Below are 21,944 nucleotides of genomic sequence, written 5' to 3'. Positions count from 1 at the left end.
CTCTAGGTAGGAGTCAGAGTGCTGTTACTACTATAACAAGAAGGGATACTCTCTAGGTAGGAGTCAGTGTGATGTTACTACTATAACAAGAAGGGATACTCTCTAGGTAGGAGTCAGTGTGATGTTACTACTATAACAAGAAGGGATACTCTCTAGGTAGGAGTCAGTGTGATGTTACTACTATAACAAGAAGGGATACTCTCTAGGTAGGAGTCAGTGTGATGTTACTACTATAACAAGAAGGGATACTCTCTAGGTAGGAGTCAGAGTGCTGTTACTACCATAACTAGAAGGGATACTCTCTAGGTAGGAGTCAGTGTGATGTTACTACTATAACAAGAAGGGATACTCTCTAGGTAGGAGTCAGTGTGATGTTACTACTATAACAAGAAGGGATACTCTGGATAGGAGTCAGTGTGATGTTACTACTATAACAAGAAGGGATACTCTCTAGGTAGGAGTCAGTGTGATGTTACTACTATAACAAGAAGGGATACTCTCTAGATAGGAGTCAGAGTGCTGTTACTACCATAACAAGAAGGGATACTCTCTAGGTAGGAGTCAGTGTGATGTTACTACTATAACAAGAAGGGATACTCTCTAGGTAGGAGTCAGTGTGATGTTACTACTATAACAAGAAGGGATACTCTCTAGGTAGAAGTCAGTGTGATGTTACTACTATAACAAGAAGGGATACTCTCTAGGTAGGAGTCAGTGTGATGTTACTACTATAACAAGAAGGGATACTCTCTAGGTAGGAGTCAGTGTGATGTTACTACTATAACAAGAAGGGATACTCTCTAGGTAGGAGTCAGTGTGATGTTACTACTATAACAAGAAGGGATACTCTCTAGGTAGGAGTCAGTGTGATGTTACTACTATAACAAGAAGGGATACTCTCTAGGTAGGAGTCAGTGTGATGTTACTACTATAACAAGAAGGGATACTCTCTAGATAGGAGTCAGAGTGCTGTTACTACCATAACAAGAAGGGATACTCTCTAGGTAGGAGTCAGTGTGATGTTACTACTATAACAAGAAGGGATACTCTCTAGGTAGGAGTCAGTGTGATCTTACTACTATAACAAGAAGGGATACTCTCTAGGTAGGAGTCAGTGTGATGTTACTACTATAACAAGAAGGGATACTCTCTAGGTAGGAGTCAGTGTGATGTTACTACTATAACAGGAACTCTCTACTCTCTCGGTAGACGGAGTGAAACTGTCTGGATGGAAGGAGATGAACATTTAGGGTTAAACCCTAGGATGTGTCCAAAATGGCATTACTTTAGTGCACTACTTCTGTCCAGAGCCTTATCTGAGGACAGCATGGACTAGGAGGTTGATTCATTAAGCAGTAAGACACCTTTGTGGTTTGTGGTATATGGCCAATACCACGGCTAAGGGTTTTTCTTAGACACGACGCATCGCGGAGTGCCTGGATACAGCCCTTAGCCGTGGTGTATAGGCCATACAACACAAACCCCAGAGGTGTCTTATTGCTATTATAAACTGGTTACTAATGTAATTAGCGCAGTAAATACATTTTTTTGTCCTACCCGTGGTATACGGGTATACCTCTGATATACCACGGCTGTCAGCCAATCAGCATTCAGGGCTGGAACCACATAGTTTATTATGAGGTTTATAGCAGGGAGTGTGTGTGTGTGTGTGTGTGTGTGTGTGTGTGCGTGTGTGTGCGCATGTTGCTTCTACAGGTGAGATGCTGTCTCTCTAGCTAGTAGCTACAGCCCACAGAGTGAAACAGACTGACGAATGAGAAAGATGCCATTCAGTCTGGATGGAGGGATATTTAGGATCAAGGTGTTCACCCCAGAGATTAAAACAGACTGACTGGTGACAGTCTGGATGGAGGGATATTTAGGGTCAAGGTGTTCACCCCAGAGATTAAAACAGACTGACTGGTGACAGTCTGGATGGAGGGATATTTAGGGTCAAGGTGTTCACCCCAGAGATTAAAACAGACTGACTGGTGACAGTCTGGATGGAGGGATATTTAGGGTCAAGGTGTTCCCCCCAGAGATTAAAACAGACTGACTGGTGACAGTCTGGATGGAGGGATATTTAGGGTGAAGGTGTTCACCCCAGAGATTAAAACAGACTGACTGGTGACAGTCTGGATGGAGGGATATTTAGGGTCAAGGTGTTCACCCCAGAGATTAAAACAGACTGACTGGTGACAGTCTGGATGGAGGGATATTTAGGGTCAAGGTGTTCACCCCAGAGATTAAAACAGACTGACTGGTGACAGTCTGGATGGAGGGATATTTAGGATCAAGGTGTTCACCCCAGAGATTAAAACAGACTGACTGGTGACAGTCTGGATGGAGGGATATTTAGAGTCAAGGTGTTCACCCCAGAGATTAAAACAGACTGACTGGTGACAGTCTGGATGGAGGGATATTTAGGGTCAAGGTGTTCACCCCAGAGATTAAAACAGACTGACTGGTGACAGTCTGGATGGAGGGATATTTAGGGTCAAGGTGTTCACCCCAGAGATTAAAACAGACTGACTGGTGACAGTCTGGATGGAGGGATATTTAGGGTCAAGGTGTTCACCCCAGAGATTAAAACAGACTGACTGGTGACAGTCTGGATGGAGGGATATTTAGGGTCAAGGTGTTCACCCCAGAGAACTAGGCTGTGTCTGAAATGGCACGCTAGTCTCCTTGCAGAGTGCATTCGGAAAGTATTCCCTTCCCTATTTCCACATTTTGTTAAATTACAGCCTTATCCTAAAATGGATTAAATAAATGTTTTTCCTCAGTCTACACACAATACCTCATAATGACAAAGCGAATACAGTTTTTAAACATTTTTGCAAGTATTCAGACCCTTTGCTGTAAACTCGAAATTGAGCTCAGGTGCATCCTGTTTCCATTGATCCTGTTTCCATTGATTAGAGCCCTATGGGACTAATTCTAACCCTATGTTGATCTGGCTAAATGTAGTGCACTACTAGTTTGGTGCATACCTCTTGTGTAGTCCACTACAGCTTCCAGTGCTGCGACACGCACATCCACAAAGTGTCCATATTCTGCATAGGATTTAAACAGAGAGGGGTCACTGGGAATATGACCATTCTTCTGAAGCATCCGGATAGCTCTGAGACAACTGGAGAGAGGGAAGAAAGAGAGAGGGGGATGGAGGAGAGAGCGAGAGAGATGGAGAGAGAGAGCGAGAAAGAGAGAGCGAGAGAGAGAGGAATGGAGGAGAGAGGGGTCACTCAGCTATAAGCCTAATCATAGTTCCTGATTTCTAACGCACCAATACCCTTTAGGCTTAAAAAGATTTGGAGTTCTACAACTGGAAATCAAAGTTGCAGATTGTGCCTTTAAGGCATTTTGATTGATAAGATCATGCAGGTGGGAAAGTTTACCCTGGCACTCAACTAGCTTCCTGTACAGGACGTGTTTGGCAATATTTGGGAGAGGGTACAAGGGCCAAAAAGCTTCCACACCAGCCAGTTCAACAATGACACTTTGGGTCAACCACTATTTGGTCAATCGTTTATCGATCAACACAATGTAAAACCAGCCACTAAAAGCGGCCAATCAAAACACTGACATCAAGCACCCGCATTTACCACCACTTACCACCATTTACCACCACCACTTACCACCACCACTTACCACCACCATTTACCACCACCATTTACCACCACCACTTACCACCACCATTTACCACCACCACTTACCACCACCACTTACCACCACCACTTACCACCACCATTTACCACCACCATTTACCACCACCATTTACCACCACCCACTGGTACCACCACTAAAAACCACCATTTATGTTTAGTTTATATAGTATAATGTATAGTGGGTATCTATAGTAGTGATTATCTCTACCTGACAGTGATGGTGTTGCGGTAGCTGGACAGTAGTGATGATCTCCTCCAGGATGTTTAGTTTATATAGCATAATGTATAGTGGGTATCTATAGTAGTGATTATCTCTACCTGACAGTGATGGTGTTGCGGTAGCTGGACAGTAGTGATGATCTCCTCCAGGATGTTTAGTTTATTTAGTATAATGGTATCTATAGTAGTGATTATCTCTACCTGACAGTGATGGTGTTGCGGTAGCTGGGCAGTAGTTTCTCCATGTTAAGAGACCGTGTGATCTCCTCCAGGATGAGGCGTACGTCTCCGTTGAGGTTGTCCACGGTGCGCACCTCGTTACTGATGCTGATGGCCGGGGTCAGGGAGTTGGTGAGGGCATCAATCAGCTCGGCACGGTAGTAGTTGTCAGAGAACTAGGAAAAAGAGAAAAACAACAACATTAAAGCCATTAGTGCCGGGTCAGTCTGGCCCAGTGGTCAGCACAGCCAACTCCAGAACACCATTCAGGATTAGCAATGATGGCGATCTCTGGTCCAACACTCTCTGAACGGTTCATCTCCTTCACCCTGTCCCCTTCTATTCACTGGTCACAACAAAACAAACCCCATCTCACCTTGTTCTTCCTGTTGTCGTTGTACTTGATGAGGTCCAGGATGAAGTTGAGGACATCTTTGGGACAGAGGTTCTGGATGTCTCTGAGCTGAGCCATGGCTACAGGCATGGTCTAGGTATAGATCAAACACAGCTCATTACACATTTCTTGCAATTTACAAGGAAACTAATTGAGATTTTGTTCCGCCATTGTTTCCTAAAGGTTTAGGTTCAGTGACGAAGTAAAAACCTCGACAGTGTGTAACACGTTTCCCATGACTGATAAGATATTTAACAAACAGACAGTCTCGTGATCTACGTTAAATACCTTCTGTAGGAAGTAGCTCTGGAAGCTGATGAAGGTGTTGGTCTTGACGATGTTTGGACAGCTCTTACAGCAGAACATCCTGGTGAACAGAGACTTCATGGCTGGAGGACCGGTCCAGGTGCTCATCATGGAGTTGGCTATCTATGAATATTAAAAACAGGAAATACGTGATACAGCTTCCTCCTCCTGTTCTATTTGAGCTGATGTGTGACAGCTAGCTATCCTGGTGAACAGGCACTTCACAGAAGAGTGGAGTTTCACTATCTAGACACAGAAGATACTAAATAATAGACGTATTAGCTAGTAATCTAACTAGGATGACACATGACACTCTGAAGAAGGTTTCCTAGACAAAACGTTGTGCTATTCATTTGAAAGTTAACTGCAAGGGGACAAGAGTGTGTAACTATGATTAGATTTTCCAGAGTTCAGAACAATTGGCTTCTAGCAGACTGGCTTCTAGCCTGTTACATGAGGAAGTGACAGAGCCGAGGGTCTCCCTGCTCTCTCTCAGCAGGATATTAGAGAAGGACAGAGCTGAGGGTCTACCTGCTCTCTCTCAACAGGATATTAGAGAGAAGGACAGAGCTGAGGGTCTCCCTGCTCTCTCTCAGCAGGATATTAGAGAAGGACAGAGCTGAGGGTCTCCCTGCTCTCTCTCAGCAGGATATTAGAGAGAAGGACAGAGCTGAGGGTCTCCCTGCTCTCTCTCAGCAGGATATTAGAGAAGGACAGAGCCGAGGGTCTCCCTGCTCTCTCTCAGCAGGATATTAGAGAAGGACAGAGCTGAGGGTCTCCCTGCTCTCTCTCAGCAGGATATTAGAGAGAAGGACAGAGCTGAGGGTCTACCTGCTCTCTCTCAGCAGGATATTAGAGAGAAGGACAGAGCTGAGGGTCTCCCTGCTCTCTCTCAGCAGGATATTAGAGAAGGACAGAGCTGAGGGTCTACCTGCTCTCTCTCAGCAGGATATTAGAGAGAAGGACAGAGCTGAGGGTCTACCTGCTCTCTCTCAGCAGGATATTAGAGAAGGACAGAGCTGAGGGTCTACCTGCTCTCTCTCAGCAGGATATTAGAGAGAAGGACAGAGCTGAGGGTCTCCCTGCTCTCTCTCAGCAGGATATTAGAGAGAAGGACAGAGCTGAGGGTCTCCCTGCTCTCTCTCAGCAGGATATTAGAGAGAAGGACAGAGCTGAGGGTCTCCCTGCTCTCTCTCAGCAGGATATTAGAGAGAAGGACAGAGCTGAGGGTCTACCTGCTCTCTCTCAGCAGGATATTAGAGAGAAGGACAGAGCTGAGGGTCTCCCTGCTCTCTCTCAGCAGGATATTAGAGAAGGACAGAGCTGAGGGTCTCCCTGCTCTCTCTCAGCAGGATATTAGAGAGAAGGACAGAGCCGAGGGTCTCCCTGCTCTCTCTCAGCAGGATATTAGAGAAGGACAGAGCTGAGGGTCTCCCTGCTCTCTCTCAGCAGGATATTAGAGAAGGACAGAGCTGAGGGTCTCCCTGCTCTCTCTCAGCAGGATATTAGAGAGAAGGACAGAGCTGAGGGTCTACCTGCTCTCTCTCAGCAGGATATTAGAGAGAAGGACAGAGCTGAGGGTCTCCCTGCTCTCTCTCAGCAGGATATTAGAGAGAAGGACAGAGCTGAGGGTCTACCTGCTCTCTCTCAGCAGGATATTAGAGAAGGACAGAGCTGAGGGTCTCCCTGCTCTCTCTCAGCAGGATATTAGAGAGAAGGACAGAGCTGAGGGTCTCCCTGCTCTCTCTCAGCAGGATATTAGAGAGGACAGAGCTGAGGGTCTACCTGCTCTCTCTCAGCAGGATATTAGAGAGAAGGACAGAGCTGAGGGTCTCCCTGCTCTCTCTCAGCAGGATATTAGAGAAGGACAGAGCTGAGGGTCTACCTGCTCTCTCTCAGCAGGATATTAGAGAGAAGGACAGAGCTGAGGGTCTACCTGCTCTCTCTCAGCAGGATATTAGAGAGGACAGAGCTAAGGGTCTACCTGCTCTCTCTCAGCAGGATATTAGAGAAGGACAGAGCTGAGGGTCTCCCTGCTCTCTCTCAGCAGGATATTAGAGAAGGACAGAGCTGAGGGTCTACCTGCTCTCTCTCAGCAGGATATTAGAGAGAAGGACAGAGCTGAGGGTCTCCCTGCTCTCTCTCAGCAGGATATTAGAGAGAAGGACAGAGCTGAGGGTCTCCCTGCTCTCTCTCAGCAGGATATTAGAGAAGGACAGAGCTGAGGGTCTCCCTGCTCTCTCTCAGCAGGATATTAGAGAGAAGGACAGAGCTGAGGGTCTACCTGCTCTCTCTCAGCAGGATATTAGAGAGGACAGAGCTGAGGGTCTCCCTGCTCTCTCTCAGCAGGATATTAGAGAAGGACAGAGCTGAGGGTCTCCCTGCTCTCTCTCAGCAGGATATTAGAGAGAAGGACAGAGCTGAGGGTCTCCCTGCTCTCTCTCAGCAGGATATTAGAGAAGGACAGAGCTGAGGGTCTCCCTGCTCTCTCTCAGCAGGATATTAGAGAGAAGGACAGAGCTGAGGGTCTACCTGCTCTCTCTCAGCAGGATATTAGAGAGGACAGACCTGAGGGTCTCCCTGCTCTCTCTCAGCAGGATATTAGAGAGAAGGACAGAGCTGAGGGTCTCCCTGCTCTCTCTCAGCAGGATATTAGAGAGAAGGACAGAGCTGAGGGTCTACCTGCTCTCTCTCAGCAGGATATTAGAGAGAAGGACAGAGCTGAGGGTCTACCTGCTCTCTCTCAGCAGGATATTAGAGAAGGACAGAGCTGAGGGTCTCCCTGCTCTCTCTCAGCAGGATATTAGAGAGAAGGACAGAGCTGAGGGTCTCCCTGCTCTCTCTCAGCAGGATATTAGAGAGAAGGACAGAGCTGAGGGTCTACCTGCTCTCTCTCAGCAGGATATTAGAGAGAAGGACAGAGCTGAGGGTCTACCTGCTCTCTCTCAGCAGGATATTAGAGAAGGACAGAGCTGAGGGTCTCCCTGCTCTCTCTCAGCAGGATATTAGAGAAGGACAGAGCTGAGGGTCTATCTGCTCTCTCTCAGCAGGATATTAGAGAAGAACAGAGCCGAGGGTCTACCTGCTCTCTCTCAGCAGGATATTAGAGAGAAGGACAGAGCTGAGGGTCTACCTGCTCTCTCTCAGCAGGATATTAGAGAGAAGGACAGAGCTGAGGGTCTACCTGCTCTCTCTCAGCAGGATATTAGAGAGAAGGACAGAGCTGAGGGTCTCCCTGCTCTCTCTCAGCAGGATATTAGAGAGAAGAACAGAGCTGAGGGTCTCCCTGCTCTCTCTCAGCAGGATATTAGAGAGAAGGACAGAGCTGAGGGTCTACCTGCTCTCTCTCAGCAGGATATTAGAGAGAAGGACAGAGCTGAGGGTCTCCCTGCTCTCTCTCAGCAGGATATTAGAGAGAAGGACAGAGCTGAGGGTCTACCTGCTCTCTCTCAGCAGGATATTAGAGAGAAGGACAGAGCTGAGGGTCTCCTTGCTCTCTCTCAGCAGGATATTAGAGAGGACAGAGCTGAGGGTCTCCCTGCTCTCTCTCAGCAGGATATTAGAGAGAAGGACAGAGCTGAGGGTCTACCTGCTCTCTCTCAGCAGGATATTAGAGAGGACAGAGCTGAGGGTCTCCCTGCTCTCTCTCAGCAGGATATTAGAGAGGACAGAGCTGAGGGTCTACCTGCTCTCTCTCAGCAGGATATTAGAGAGGACAGAGCTGAGGGTCTCCCTGCTCTCTCTCAGCAGGATATTAGAGAAGGACAGAGCTGAGGGTCTCCCTGCTCTCTCTCAGCAGGATATTAGAGAGAAGGACAGAGCCGAGGGTTTACCTGCTCTCTCTCAGCAGGATATTAGAGAGAAGGACAGAGCTGAGGGTCTCCCTGCTCTCTCTCAGCAGGATATTAGAGAAAGACAGAGCTGAGGGTCTCCCTGCTCTCTCTCAGCAGGATATTAGAGAAGGACAGAGCTGAGGGTCTCCCTGCTCTCTCTCAGCAGGATATTAGAGAGAAGGACAGAGCTGAGGGTCTCCCTGCTCTCTCTCAGCAGGATATTAGAGAGAAGGACAGAGCTGAGGGTCTACCTGCTCTCTCTCAGCAGGATATTAGAGAGAAGGACAGAGCTGAGGGTCTCCCTGCTCTCTCTCAGCAGGATATTAGAGAGAAGGACAGAGCTGAGGGTCTACCTGCTCTCTCTCAGCAGGATATTAGAGAAGGACAGAGCTGAGGGTCTCCCTGCTCTCTCTCAGCAGGATATTAGAGAGAAGGACAGAGCTGAGGGTCTACCTGCTCTCTCTCAGCAGGATATTAGAGAAGGACAGAGCTGAGGGTCTCCCTGCTCTCTCTCAGCAGGATATTAGAGAGGACAGAGCTGAGGGTCTCCCTGCTCTCTCTCAGCAGGATATTAGAGAGAAGGACAGAGCTGAGGGTCTCCCTGCTCTCTCTCAGCAGGATATTAGAGAAGGACAGAGCTGAGGGTCTACCTGCTCTCTCTCAGCAGGATATTAGAGAGAAGGACAGAGCTGAGGGTCTCCCTGCTCTCTCTCAGCAGGATATTAGAGAGGACAGAGCTGAGGGTCTCCCTGCTCTCTCTCAGCAGGATATTAGAGAAGGACAGAGCTGAGGGTCTACCTGCTCTCTCTCAGCAGGATATTAGAGAGAAGGACAGAGCTGAGGGTCTACCTGCTCTCTCTCAGCAGGATATTAGAGAGAAGGACAGAGCTGAGGGTCTCCCTGCTCTCTCTCAGCAGGATATTAGAGAGAAGGACAGAGCTGAGGGTCTACCTGCTCTCTCTCAGCAGGATATTAGAGAAGGACAGAGCTGAGGGTCTCCCTGCTCTCTCTCAGCAGGATATTAGAGAGAAGGACAGAGCTGAGGGTCTACCTGCTCTCTCTCAGCAGGATATTAGAGAGAAGGACAGAGCTGAGGGTCTACCTGCTCTCTCTCAGCAGGATATTAGAGAGAAGGACAGAGCTGAGGGTCTCCCTGCTCTCTCTCAGCAGGATATTAGAGAGAAGGACAGAGCTGAGGGTCTACCTGCTCTCTCTCAGCAGGATATTAGAGAAGGACAGAGCTGAGGGTCTCCCTGCTCTCTCTCAGCAGGATATTAGAGAAGAACAGAGCTGAGGGTCTCCCTGCTCTCTCTCAGCAGGATATTAGAGAAGGACAGAGCTGAGGGTCTACCTGCTCTCTCTCAGCAGGATATTAGAGAAGGACAGAGCTGAGGGTCTCCCTGCTCTCTCTCAGCAGGATATTAGAGAGAAGGACAGAGCTGAGGGTCTACCTGCTCTCTCTCAGCAGGATATTAGAGAAGGACAGAGCTGAGGGTCTCCCTGCTCTCTCTCAGCAGGATATTAGAGAGAAGGACAGAGCTGAGGGTCTCCCTGCTCTCTCTCAGCAGGATATTAGAGAAGGACAGAGCTGAGGGTCTCCCTGCTCTCTCTCAGCAGGATATTAGAGAGAAGGACAGAGCTGAGGGTCTATCTGCTCTCTCTCAGCAGGATATTAGAGAGAAGGACAGAGCTGAGGGTCTCCCTGCTCTCTCTCAGCAGGATATTAGAGAAGGACAGAGCTGAGGGTCTCCCTGCTCTCTCTCAGCAGGATATTAGAGAGAAGGACAGAGCTGAGGGTCTCCCTGCTCTCTCTCAGCAGGATATTAGAGAGGACAGAGCTGAGGGTCTACCTGCTCTCTCTCAGCAGGATATTAGAGAAGAACAGAGCTGAGGGTCTCCCTGCTCTCTCTCAGCAGGATATTAGAGAGGTCAGAGCTGAGGGTCTACCTGCTCTCTCTCAGCAGGATATTAGAGAGAAGGACAGAGCTGAGGGTCTACATGCTCTCTCTCAGCAGGATATTAGAGAAGGACAGAGCTGAGGGTCTATCTGCTCTCTCTCAGCAGGATATTAGAGAGAAGGACAGAGCTGAGGGTCTCCCTGCTCTCTCTCAGCAGGATATTAGAGAGAAGGACACAGCTGAGGGTCTACCTGCTCTCTCTCAGCAGGATATTAGAGAGAAGGACAGAGCTGAGGGTCTCCCTGCTCTCTCTCAGCAGGATATTAGAGAGGACAGAGCTGAGGGTCTCCCTGCTCTCTCTCAGCAGGATATTAGAGAGAAGGACAGAGCTGAGGGTCTACCTGCTCTCTCTCAGCAGGATATTAGAGAGGACAGAGGCGAGGGTCTCCCTGCTCTCTCTCAGCAGGATATTAGAGAGGACAGAGCCGAGGGTTTACCTGCTCTCTCTCAGCAGGATATTAGAGAGTACAGAGCCGAGGGTTTACCTGCTCTCTCTCAGCAGGATATTAGAGAGGACAGAGCCGAGGGTTTACCTGCTCTCTCTCAGCAGGATATTAGAGAGAAGGACAGAGCTGAGGGCAAGGTAAACAAGGCCCTGGGGTGGACGGGTGTGTGTATATGTGAGTGTGTGTATCTAAGTGTGGGTGTGGGTGTGGACTCTGCTTGGACTTGCCCCTAAGCCTTTCCTGCCGGCTCCCACTCTTTCAACAAAGACAGCCTATCACCGGCCTGCCAAGGCTATCAGGGTTACCCGTTAACATCCTGTGGTCTGAAAGACCATCAACTAGCTAAATTCAATTCTGGAAGCCAATGAAACCTGATGGAACTCCACATCCATTTTTGATTTTAAGGAAATATGGATTCAGATGAAAATATTATAAATGGAGGAAATCAATCAGATATAGGAGGGGGGTTTGAAGGATAAAGCAAAAAAATCCACACGATAACGTTTTACAGGGGTTGTGGAATTAGGTTTTAAAAGAAGAACGAAGACTAGGAAGGTTAGTGGCCTAATGGCACAGCAGTCCCCTTGACTTAGAATAAAGGAATGATGTGCTCAACTCTGGATTCATCACACTAAAACCCTACCATGGTTAATGAATCAATGGAGGGATAAAAATGGATGGGTGGGTGAAGTGTACTTCTTACCTTGGCGAGGCAGAAGCAGGCCCCCTGGCGGACCTTGTAGAAACACTGGTCCTGTTCCAGGATGTCAGTGAGGGCCAGACGGGAGGCCGGCGTGGGGAACTTCTCCAGGGCTAAAATAGACTCCTCCTGGGCCACTACGTCCCGTTCGTACCTGAGGAAGATAGTTCTGAACCATGAAGAATACTTCCAGGACAAGCAAACACACCTTTTCTAGTTCGCATTGAACTTCATGTTGAAATGTCAGATCTATAGCTTGTGCAATCATTGCTCTGTGGCGTGATCTGTGGCGTGATCTGTGGTCACGGCTCTGTGGCGTGATCTGTGGTCACGGCTCTGTGGCGTGATCTGTGGTCACGGCTCTGTGGCGTGATCTGTGGTCACGGCTCTGTGGCGTGATCTGTAGTCATCTTTGTCATGTTTGTAAATAAGGATAGTCTTTTTTAACTTGTGCTCAAGAATACATGAAGAAACAAATCCATGCAACAGTCAGTCACTAAAAGTAAAAGGTGAAGAGTCCTGTACCTGAGCTGGTACTGCCACATGAAGTCTGCCTGCTCAAACTCCACCTTACGCAGGATAGACATGTCTGGATCGATCCGGATCCACAGCAAAGGAGAATCCGCACTGCGTGAGAAACAGAGTTCGTTAAGTTTTAGATTCTTTGTGGAACGGAACGAACGGAACACTTGTCTGTTAAGGAGGGTGGCTTGTCTGAATTCAACTGATTTGACTGAAACTTTTAACTCTGAAATATGTTGATTATTTTAATGGCGAGATCCTTTATTCCCTCTGAGGGTAGGACGTAAATATACTGAGGGTAGGACGTAAATATACTGAGGGTAGGACGTAAATATACTGAGGGTAGGACGTAAATATACTGAGGGTAGGACGTAAACTACTGAGGGAGGACGTAAATATACTGAGGGTAGGACGTAAACTACTGAGGGTAGGACGTAAATATACTGAGGGTAGGACGTAAACTACTGAGGGTAGGACGTAAATTACTGAGGGTAGGACGTAAACTACTGAGGTTAGGACGTAAATATACTGAGGGTAGGACGTAAATATACTGAGGGAGGACGTAAACTACTGAGGGTAGGACGTAAATATACTGAGGGTAGGACGTAAATATACTGAGGGAGGACGTAAATATACTGAGGGTAGGACGTAAACTACTGAGGTTAGGACGTAAATATACTGAGGGTAGGACGTAAATATACTGAGGGAGGACGTAAACTACTGAGGGTAGGACGTAAATATACTGAGGGTAGGACGTAAATATACTGAGGGTAGGACGTAAATATACTGAGGGTAGGACGTAAATATACTGAGGGTAGGACGTAAACTACTGAGGGTAGGACATAAATATACTGAGGGTAGAACGTAAATATACTGAGGGTAGAACGTAAATATACTGAGGGTAGGACGTAAATATACTGAGGGTAGGACGTAAATATACTGAGGGTAGGACGTAAATATACTGAGGGTAGGACGTAAACTACTGAGGGTAGGACGTAAATATACTGAGGGTAGGACGTAAATATACTGAGGGAGGACGTAAATATACTGAGGGAGGACGTAAATATACTGAGGGTAGGACATAAACTACTGAGGGTAGGACGTAAATATACTGAGGGTAGGATGTAAACTACTGAGGGTAGGATGTAAACTACTGAGGGTAGGATGTAAACTACTGAGGGTAGGACGTAAACTACTGAGGGTAGGACATAAACTACTGAGGGTAGGACGTAAATATACTGAGGGTAGGACGTAAATATACTGAGGGTAGGACGTAAATATACTGAGGGTAGGATGTAAACTACTGAGGGTAGGACGTAAATATACTGAGGGTAGGACGTAAATATACTGAGGGTAGGACGTAAATATACTGAGGGTAGGATGTAAACTACTGAGGGTAGGACGTAAATATACTGAGGGTAGGACGTAAACTACTGAGGGTAGGACGTAAATATACTGAGGGTAGGATGTAACCTACTGAGGGTAGGATGTAAACTACTGAGGGTAGGATGTAAACTACTGAGGGTAGGATGTAAACTACTGAGGGTAGGATATAGACCTGAAATTAAGTTACAGCCTGCTGTTTCCTCTGAGGGTAAGATGGACCAAATCTAAACCAAACAGAAGTGATTGACTGAAGCCAACACCTGCCACTGTTTAAACAGTGGAGAGAGAAGCAGGCAGACGACACAACACCAGAGGGGTTGTTGGAGGCCTGCCTGGCTAGAGTGATGTTAAAGGTGCCCAAGACTTGGCAGGAGGGCTGCAGACAGATGTAACTGCCTGCTGGGTTGTTGGTTAGTTTCTCACTGCTCGGTAACAGCCATAGCTGCTCTCCCCAGCTCTGTAGTATCAGTGCTGCTCTCCCCAGCCCTGTAGTATGTATCAGTGCTGCTCTCCCCAGCTCTGTAGTATGTATCAGTGCTGCTCTCCCCAGCTCTGTAGTATGTATCAGTGCTGCTCTCCCCAGCCCTGTAGTATGTATCAGTGCTGCTCTCCCCAGCCCTGTAGTATGTATCAGTGCTGCTCTCCCCAGCTCTGTAGTATGTATCAGTGCTGCTCTCCCCAGCTCTGTAGTATGTATCAGTGCTGCTCTCCCCAGCTCTGTAGTATGTATCAGTGCTGCTCTCCCCAGCCCTGTAGTATGTATCAATGCTGCTCTCCCCAGCCCTGTAGTATGTATCAGTGCTGCTCTCCCCAGCTCTGTAGTATGTATCAGTGCTGCTCTCCCCAGCCCTGTAGTATGTATCAGTGCTGCTCTCCCCAGCTATGTGTATGTATCAGTGCTGCTCTCCCCAGCTCTGTAGTATGTATCAGTGCTGCTCTCCCCAGCCCTGTAGTATGTATCAGTGCTGCTCTCCCCAGCCCTGTAGTATGTATCAGTGCTGCTCTCCCCAGCCCTGTAGTATGTATCAGTGCTGCTCTCCCCAGCCCTGTAGTATGTATCAGTGCTGCTCTCCCCAGCTCTGTAGTATGTATCAGTGCTGCTCTCCCCAGCCCTGTAGTATGTATCAGTGCTGCTCTCCCCAGCCCTGTAGTATGTATCAGTGCTGCTTTCCCCAGCCCTGTAGTATGTATCAGTGCTGCTCTCCCCAGCTCTGTAGTATGTATCAGTGCTGCTCTCCCCAGCTCTGTAGTATGTATCAGTGCTGCTCTCCCCAGCTCTGTAGTATGTATCAGTGCTGCTCTCCCCAGCTCTGTAGTATGTATCAGTGCTGCTCTCCCCAGCTCTGTAGTATGTATCAGTGCTGCTCTCCCCAGCTCTGTAGTATGTATCAGTGCTGCTCTCCCCAGCTCTGTAGTATGTATCAGTGCTGCTCTCCCGAGCTCTGTAGTATCAGTACTGCTCTCCCCAGCCCTGTAGTATGTATCAGTGCTGCTCTCCCCAGCTCTGTAGTATGTATCAGTGCTGCTCTCCCCAGCTCTGTAGTATCAGTACTGCTCTCCCTAGCTCTGTAGTATGTATCAGTGCTGCTCTCCCCAGCTCTGTAGTATGTATCAGTGCTGCTCTCCCCAGCTCTGTAGTATCAGTGCTGCTTTCCCCAGCTCTGTAGTATGTATCAGTGCTGCTCTCCCTAGCTCTGTAGTATGTATCAGTGCTGCTCTCCCCAGCTCTGTAGTATCAGTACTGCTGGCCCTGTTCCTGCCTCTACTTCACTGGCCACTGAGAAAACAAGCTGGAGCAGACAGTCAGTCATCAAACCAGATCAGAGTAGAGCGATCACTTTAGAGTAGACTGAACAGAGGGGGGGTCAGAAGAAAGAGACACCCTGGGCTGGGCAGCCTTGACCACTGGCACCCTGCAGACTGACTTCTGAGGAGATGAGTGAATAAGAATGGGAACAGTATAAAGTCTTACTCCATAGCAGACAGGAGAGAGAGAGAGAGAGAGAGAGAGAGAGATAGAGAGAGAAGGGGAACAGTATAAAGTCTTACTCCATAGCAGACAGGAGAGAGAGAGAGAGAGAGAGAGAGAGAGAGATAGATAGACGGGGAGAAGGGGAACAGTATAAAAGTTCTTACTCCATAGCAGACAGGAGAGAGAGAGAGAGAGAAGATGAGAGAGAGGAGAGAGAGAGAGGACAGAGAGAGAGGAGGAGACAGAGAGGACAGAGGAAAGAGAGAAGGGGAAACAGTATAACGTATTATCCATAGCAGACAGGAGAGAGAGAGATGAGAGAGAGGAAGAGAGAGAGAGAGAGAGGAGAGAGAGAGAGAGAGAGAGAGAGAGAATAGGAGAGAGAGGAGAGAGAGAGAGAGATGAGAGAAGAGAGAGAGAGAGAGAGAGAGAGAGAGAGAGAGACAGACAGAGAGAGACAGAGAGAGAGAAGGGGAACAGTATAAAGTCTTACTCCATAGCAGACAGGTCCATGTCAACCTCCTCCCCGTTCATCAAAGGGATCTTCTTCTTCTTGTTTCTGGAGCAGGAAGAAAATAGAAACTCTAAGGAGGTGGAGATAAACTGAGGGACACTTGGTCCTCCAAACTACAGCTAAGACGGCATTACATTAGGCTTGGTCCTCCAAACTACAGCTAAGACGGCATTACATTAGGCTTGGTCCTCCAAACTACAGCTAAGATGGCATTACATTAGGCTTGGTCCTCCAAACTACAGCTAAGACGGCATTACATTAGGCTTGGTCCTCCAAACTACAGCTAAGATGGCATTACATTACACTTGATCCTCCAAACTACAGCTAAGATGGCATTACATTAGGCTTGGTCCTCCAAACTACAGCTAAGACGGCATTACATTAGGCTTGGTCCTCCAAACTACAGCTAAGACGGCATTACATTAGGCTTGGTCCTCCAAACTACAGCTAAGACGGCATTACATTAGGCTTGGTCCTCCAAACTACAGCTAAGACGGCATTACATTAGGCTTGGTCCTCCAAACTACAGCTAAGACGGCATTACATTAGGCTTGGTCCTCCAAACTACAGCTAAGACGGCATTACATTAGGCTTGGTCCTCCAAACTACAGCTAAGACGGCATTACATTAGGCTTGGTCCTCCAAACTACAGCTAAGACGGCATTACATTAGGCTTGGTCCTCCAAACTACAGCTAAGACGGCATTACATTAGGCTTGGTCCTCCAAACTACAGCTAAGACGGCATTACATTAGGCTTGGTCCTCCAAACTACAGCTAAGATGGCATTACATTAGGCTTGGTCCTCCAAACTACAGCTAAGACGGCATTACATTAGGCTTGGTCCTCCAAACTACAGCTAAGACGGCATTACATTAGGCTTGGTCCTCCAAACTACAGCTAAGACGGCATTACATTAGGCTTGGTCCTCCAAACTACAGCTAAGACGGCATTACATTAGGCTTGGTCCTCCAAACTACAGCTAAGACGGCATTACATTAGGCTTGGTCCTCCAAACTACAGCTAAGACGGCATTACATTAGGCTTGGTCCTCCAAACTACAGCTAAGACGGCATTACATTAGGCTTGGTCCTCCAAACTACAGCTAAGACGGCATTACATTAGGCTTGATCCTCCAAACTACAGCTAAGACGGCATTACATTAGGCTTGGTCCTCCAAACTACAGCTAAGACGGCATTACATTAGGCTTGGTCCTCCAACTACAGCTAAGACGGCATTACATTAGGCTTGGTCCTCCAAACTACAGCTAAGACGGCATTACATTAGGCTTGGTCCTCCAAACTACAGCTAAGACGGCATTACATTAGGCTTGGTCCTCCAAACTACAGCTAAGACGGCATTACATTAGGCTTGGTCCTCCAAACTACAGCTAAGACGGCATTACATTAGGCTTAGTCCTCCAAACTACAGCTAAGACGGCATTACATTAGGCTTGATCCTCCAAACTACAGCTAAGACGGCATTACATTAGGCTTGATCCTCCAAACTACAGCTAAGACGGCATTACATTAGGCTTGGTCCTCCAAACTACAGCTAAGACGGCATTACATTAGGCTTGGTCCTCCAAACTACAGCTAAGACGGCATTACATTAGGCTTGGTCCTCCAAACTACAGCTAAGACGGCATTACATTAGGCTTGGTCCTCCAAACTACAGCTAAGACGGCATTACATTAGGCTTGGTCCTCCAAACTACAGCTAAGACGGCATTACATTAGGCTTGGTCCTCCAAACTACAGCTAAGACGGCATTACATTAGGCTTGGTCCTCCAAACTACAGCTAAGACGGCATTACATTAGGCTTGGTCCTCCAAACTACAGCTAAGACGGCATTACATTAGGCTTGGTCCTCCAAACTACAGCTAAGACGGCATTACATTAGGCTTGGTCCTCCAAACTACAGCTAAGACGGCATTACATTAGGCTTGGTCCTCCAAACTACAGCTAAGACGGCATTACATTAGGCTTGATCCTCCAAACTACAGCTAAGACGGCATTACATTAGGCTTGGTCCTCCAAACTACAGCTAAGATGGCATTACATTAGGCTTGGTCCTCCAAACTACAGCTAAGACGGCATTACATTAGGCTTGGTCCACCAAACTACAGCTAAGATGGCATTGCATTAGGCTTATTGAAATGTGTTAGTAATAACAGAAACGGATGCAAGATGCTTGAGTTTACCGTCTGCTCTTTGAGTGGCAGGGGATGTCGTGCTTCAGGCTGTTCTCTTCGATCTGTAGCGTGTGGTTGAAGGATCCATCCAGCTCCTGTACTGTCACCTTGATGGGCCCCTACAGAACAAAGACAGTGATTCACCTTACTACTAAATCTCAGACTTGGGTCAAACACAAAATGTCAAATACTTGCGGTAGCTTGATTTAGCTTTGCTGGTACAATGGAACCAATCAAATAGTCCCAAAAGTGCTAACTGCGCCCATTGCGAACACCAGTAAAGTTAAACCAACTCAGTTCAAAGAGGACCTACCACATATTTCTGTGTTCCAGAGGAGGTGTAGTCCTGTCGGATCTCCAGTTCTAGAACGTTCCGTTTCCTGTTGAAGGCAAAACTGCCAAAGAACTTCACCACCGCACTCTGGTCTCTGTGGGCTTGAATTAAGGCTAATATCTAAACTGAAACAATTCCAGTACAGATCCCAATCAGGGGTACAATGGTAGTTCAACGTAATAACTAGAGCAATCAGCGTAAATCATTAAATTACTGCAGTGTAATAACCACAGGAATGGTTTTGGAAAATGTTGGTGATATGGTATATTAACAGCTGTATAGTGGATATTAAATCATCCAAAGTCTTGATATTACATACAGACTATAAATAGACAAGCAGTGAGTGTGTCCTTTCTGCTGACTGATGATATGTACAATACATTTCCATGTCAGTTGACAACTCTGGACATTACAGTGAACTTAGATACAAAATCAGTCATCATCTGAAAATGCCAAACGCATATGTATGGTTCTTCTGTTGAAGGCCAGTCGGCCGTGGGCGCTCTAACCAGGCCAGTCAGCCGTGGGCGCTCTAACCAGGCCAGTCGGCCGTGGGCGCTCTAACCAGGCCAGTCGGCCGTTGGCGCTCTAACCAGGCCAGTCGGCCGTTGGCGCTCTAACCAGGCCAGTCGGCCGTTGGCGCTCTAACCAGGCCAGTCGGCCGTTGGCGCTCTAACCAGGCCAGTCGGCCGTTGGCGCTCTAACCAGGCCAGTCGGCCGTTGGCGCTCTAACCAGGCCAGTCGGCCGTTGGCGCTCTAACCAGGCCAGTCGGCCGTTGGCGCTCTAACCAGGCCAGTCGGCCGTTGGCGCTCTAACCAGGCCAGTCGGTCGTGAGTGCTCTAACCAGGCCAGTCGGTTCTTAGTGTTCTAACCAGGCCAGACGGTCGCTAGTGCTCAAACCAGGCCAGACGGTCGTTAGTGCTCAAACCAGGCCAGACGGTCGTTAGTGCTCTAACCAGGCCAGACGGTCGTTAGTGCTCTAACCAGGCCAGTCGGTCATTAGTGCTCTAACCAGGCCAGTCAGCTCTTAGTGTTCTGCTAAGCAGGCTGAGTGAGATGAAAGGACACACACACTGCTTGATGAGGGGTCCTATGTCCTAACTATTAATCTGCTATTACAGTGTTATAGTCACGTTACAACCTCTCCCTCCAGTGTTCTGATTGACAGGTTAAAGGATACACCCACTGCTTGATGAGGGGTCCTATGTCCTTTCCCGACACGTTGGAGATGGACTTGAGGAAGCTGTGGGTGGATACCAGCATCTGACTCCACATATGTGACTGGTACTTCTGCGAGGACGCTGTACTGGCCAGGCTTAGTAACTTGTTGAACACCTAGCAGATAGGAAACAGAATAATCTAGTTCATGTATCTGACTCCACATGCGTCTGGTACTTATGCGAGGACGCTGTACTGGTCAGACTCAGGAGCTGAACAGGGGAAGAGTCAATGTAGTGCTGGGAGGGACCTGATGTAGTGCTGGGAGGGACCTGATGTAGTGCTGGGAGGGACCTGATGTAGTGCTGGGAGGGACCTGATGTAGTGCTGGGACCTGATGTAGTGCTGGGACCTGATGTAGCGCTGGGAGGGACCTGATGTAGCGCTGGGAGGGACCTGATGTAGCACTGGGAGGGACCTGATGTAGCGCTGGGAGGGACCTGATGTAGCGCTGGGAGGGACCTGATGTAGTGCTGGGACCTGATGTAGCGCTGGGAGGGACCTGATGTAGCGCTGGGAGGGACCTGATGTAGCGCTGGGAGGGACCTGATGTAGCGCTGGGAGGGACCTGATGTAGCGCTGGGAGGGACCTGATGTAGCGCTGGGAGGGACCTGATGTAGCGCTGGGAGGGACCTGATGTAGCGCTGGGAGGGACCTGATGTAGCGCTGGGAGGGACCTGATGTAGTGCTGGGAGGGACCTGATGTAGTGCTGGGAGGGACCTGATGTAGTGCTGGGAGGGACCTGATGTAGTGCTGGGAGGGACCTGATGTAGCGCTGGGAGGGACCTGATGTAGTGCTGGGACCTGATGTAGTGCTGGGAGGGACCTGATGTAGCGCTGGGAGGGACCTGATGTAGCGCTGGGAGGGACCTGATGTAGTGCTGGGAGGGACCTGATGTAGCGCTGGGAGGGGCCTGATGCAGCGCTGGGAGGGACCTGATGTAGTGCTGGGAGGGACCTGATGTAGTGCTGGGACCTGATGTAGTGCTGGGACCTGATGTAGTGCTGGGACCTGATGTAGCGCTGGGAGGGACCTGATGTAGTGCTGGGACCTGATGTAGTGCTGGGAGGGACCTGATGTAGCGCTGGGAGGGACCTGATGTAGTGCTGGGAGGGACCTGATGTAGTGCTGGGAGGGACCTGATGTAGTGCTGGGACCTGATGTAGTGCTGGGAGGGACCTGATGTAGTGCTGGGAGGGACCTGATGTAGTGCTGGGAGGGACCTGATGTAGTGCTGGGAGGGACCTGATGTAGTGCTGGGAGGGACCTGATGTAGTGCTGGGAGGGACCTGATGTAGTGCTGGGAGGGACCTGATCTGGCGCTGGGACCTGATGTAGTGCTGGGAGGGACCTGATGTAGTGCTGGGAGGGACCTGATGTAGTGCTGGGAGGGACCTGATGTAGTGCTGGGAGGGACCTGATGTAGTGCTGGGAGGGACCTGATGTAGTGCTGGGAGGGACCTGATGTAGTGCTGGGAGGGACCTGATGTAGTGCTGGGAGGGACCTGATGTAGTGCTGGGAGGGACCTGATGTAGCGCTGGGACCTGATGTAGTGCTGGGAGGGACCTGATGTAGTGCTGGGAGGGGCCTGATGTAGCGCTGGGAGGGACCTGATGTAGTGCTGGGAGGGACCTGATGTAGTGCTGGGAGGGACCTGATGTAGTGCTGGGAGGGACCTGATGTAGTGCTGGGAGGGACCTGATGTAGTGCTGGGACCTGATGCAGCGCTGGGAGGGACCTGATGTAGTGCTGGGACCTGATGTAGCGCTGGGAGGGACCTGATGTAGTGCTGGGAGGGACCTGATGCAGCGCTGGGAGGGACCTGATGTAGTGCTGGGACCTGATGTAGCGCTGGGAGGGACCTGATGTAGTGCTGGGAGGGACCTGATGTAGTGCTGGGACCTGATGTAGCGCTGGGAGGGACCTGATGTAGCGCTGGGAGGGACCTGATGTAGCGCTGGGAGGGACCTGATGTAGTGCTGGGACCTGATGTAGTGCTGGGAGGGACCTGATGTAGCGCTGGGAGGGGCCTGATGTAGTGCTGGGAGGGACCTGAT

The 21,944-nt window shown here is 48.9% G+C and overlaps 1 protein-coding gene across 2 annotated transcripts in view; it reads right to left on the bottom strand.

Annotated features, from left to right (window-relative positions):
- LOC115182479 (transcription initiation factor TFIID subunit 2) overlaps window positions 1-21,944 on the bottom strand; it is a 53,385-nt gene that overhangs the window by 16,223 nt on the left and 15,218 nt on the right. For both annotated transcript variants that reach the window (XM_029744082.1, XM_029744081.1), the window contains exons 12-21: window positions 19,846-20,000; window positions 18,644-18,758; window positions 18,340-18,449; window positions 16,117-16,182; window positions 12,269-12,370; window positions 11,747-11,897; window positions 4,789-4,929; window positions 4,483-4,593; window positions 4,089-4,282; window positions 2,994-3,133 (exon numbers count right to left, since the gene is read on the bottom strand). In XM_029744082.1, coding sequence (XP_029599942.1) covers window positions 2,994-3,133; window positions 4,089-4,282; window positions 4,483-4,593; window positions 4,789-4,929; window positions 11,747-11,897; window positions 12,269-12,370; window positions 16,117-16,182; window positions 18,340-18,449; window positions 18,644-18,758; window positions 19,846-20,000 — 1,285 coding nt within the window. The remainder of the gene's footprint in view (window positions 1-2,993; window positions 3,134-4,088; window positions 4,283-4,482; window positions 4,594-4,788; window positions 4,930-11,746; window positions 11,898-12,268; window positions 12,371-16,116; window positions 16,183-18,339; window positions 18,450-18,643; window positions 18,759-19,845; window positions 20,001-21,944) is intronic.

The sequence above is a fragment of the Salmo trutta genome, unplaced genomic scaffold (genome assembly GCF_901001165.1).
Source record: "Salmo trutta unplaced genomic scaffold, fSalTru1.1, whole genome shotgun sequence".
NCBI lineage: Eukaryota > Metazoa > Chordata > Actinopteri > Salmoniformes > Salmonidae > Salmo > Salmo trutta.
Note: the sequence above shows the minus strand (reverse complement) of the source record. Positions and strands in the feature narration are given on the sequence as shown.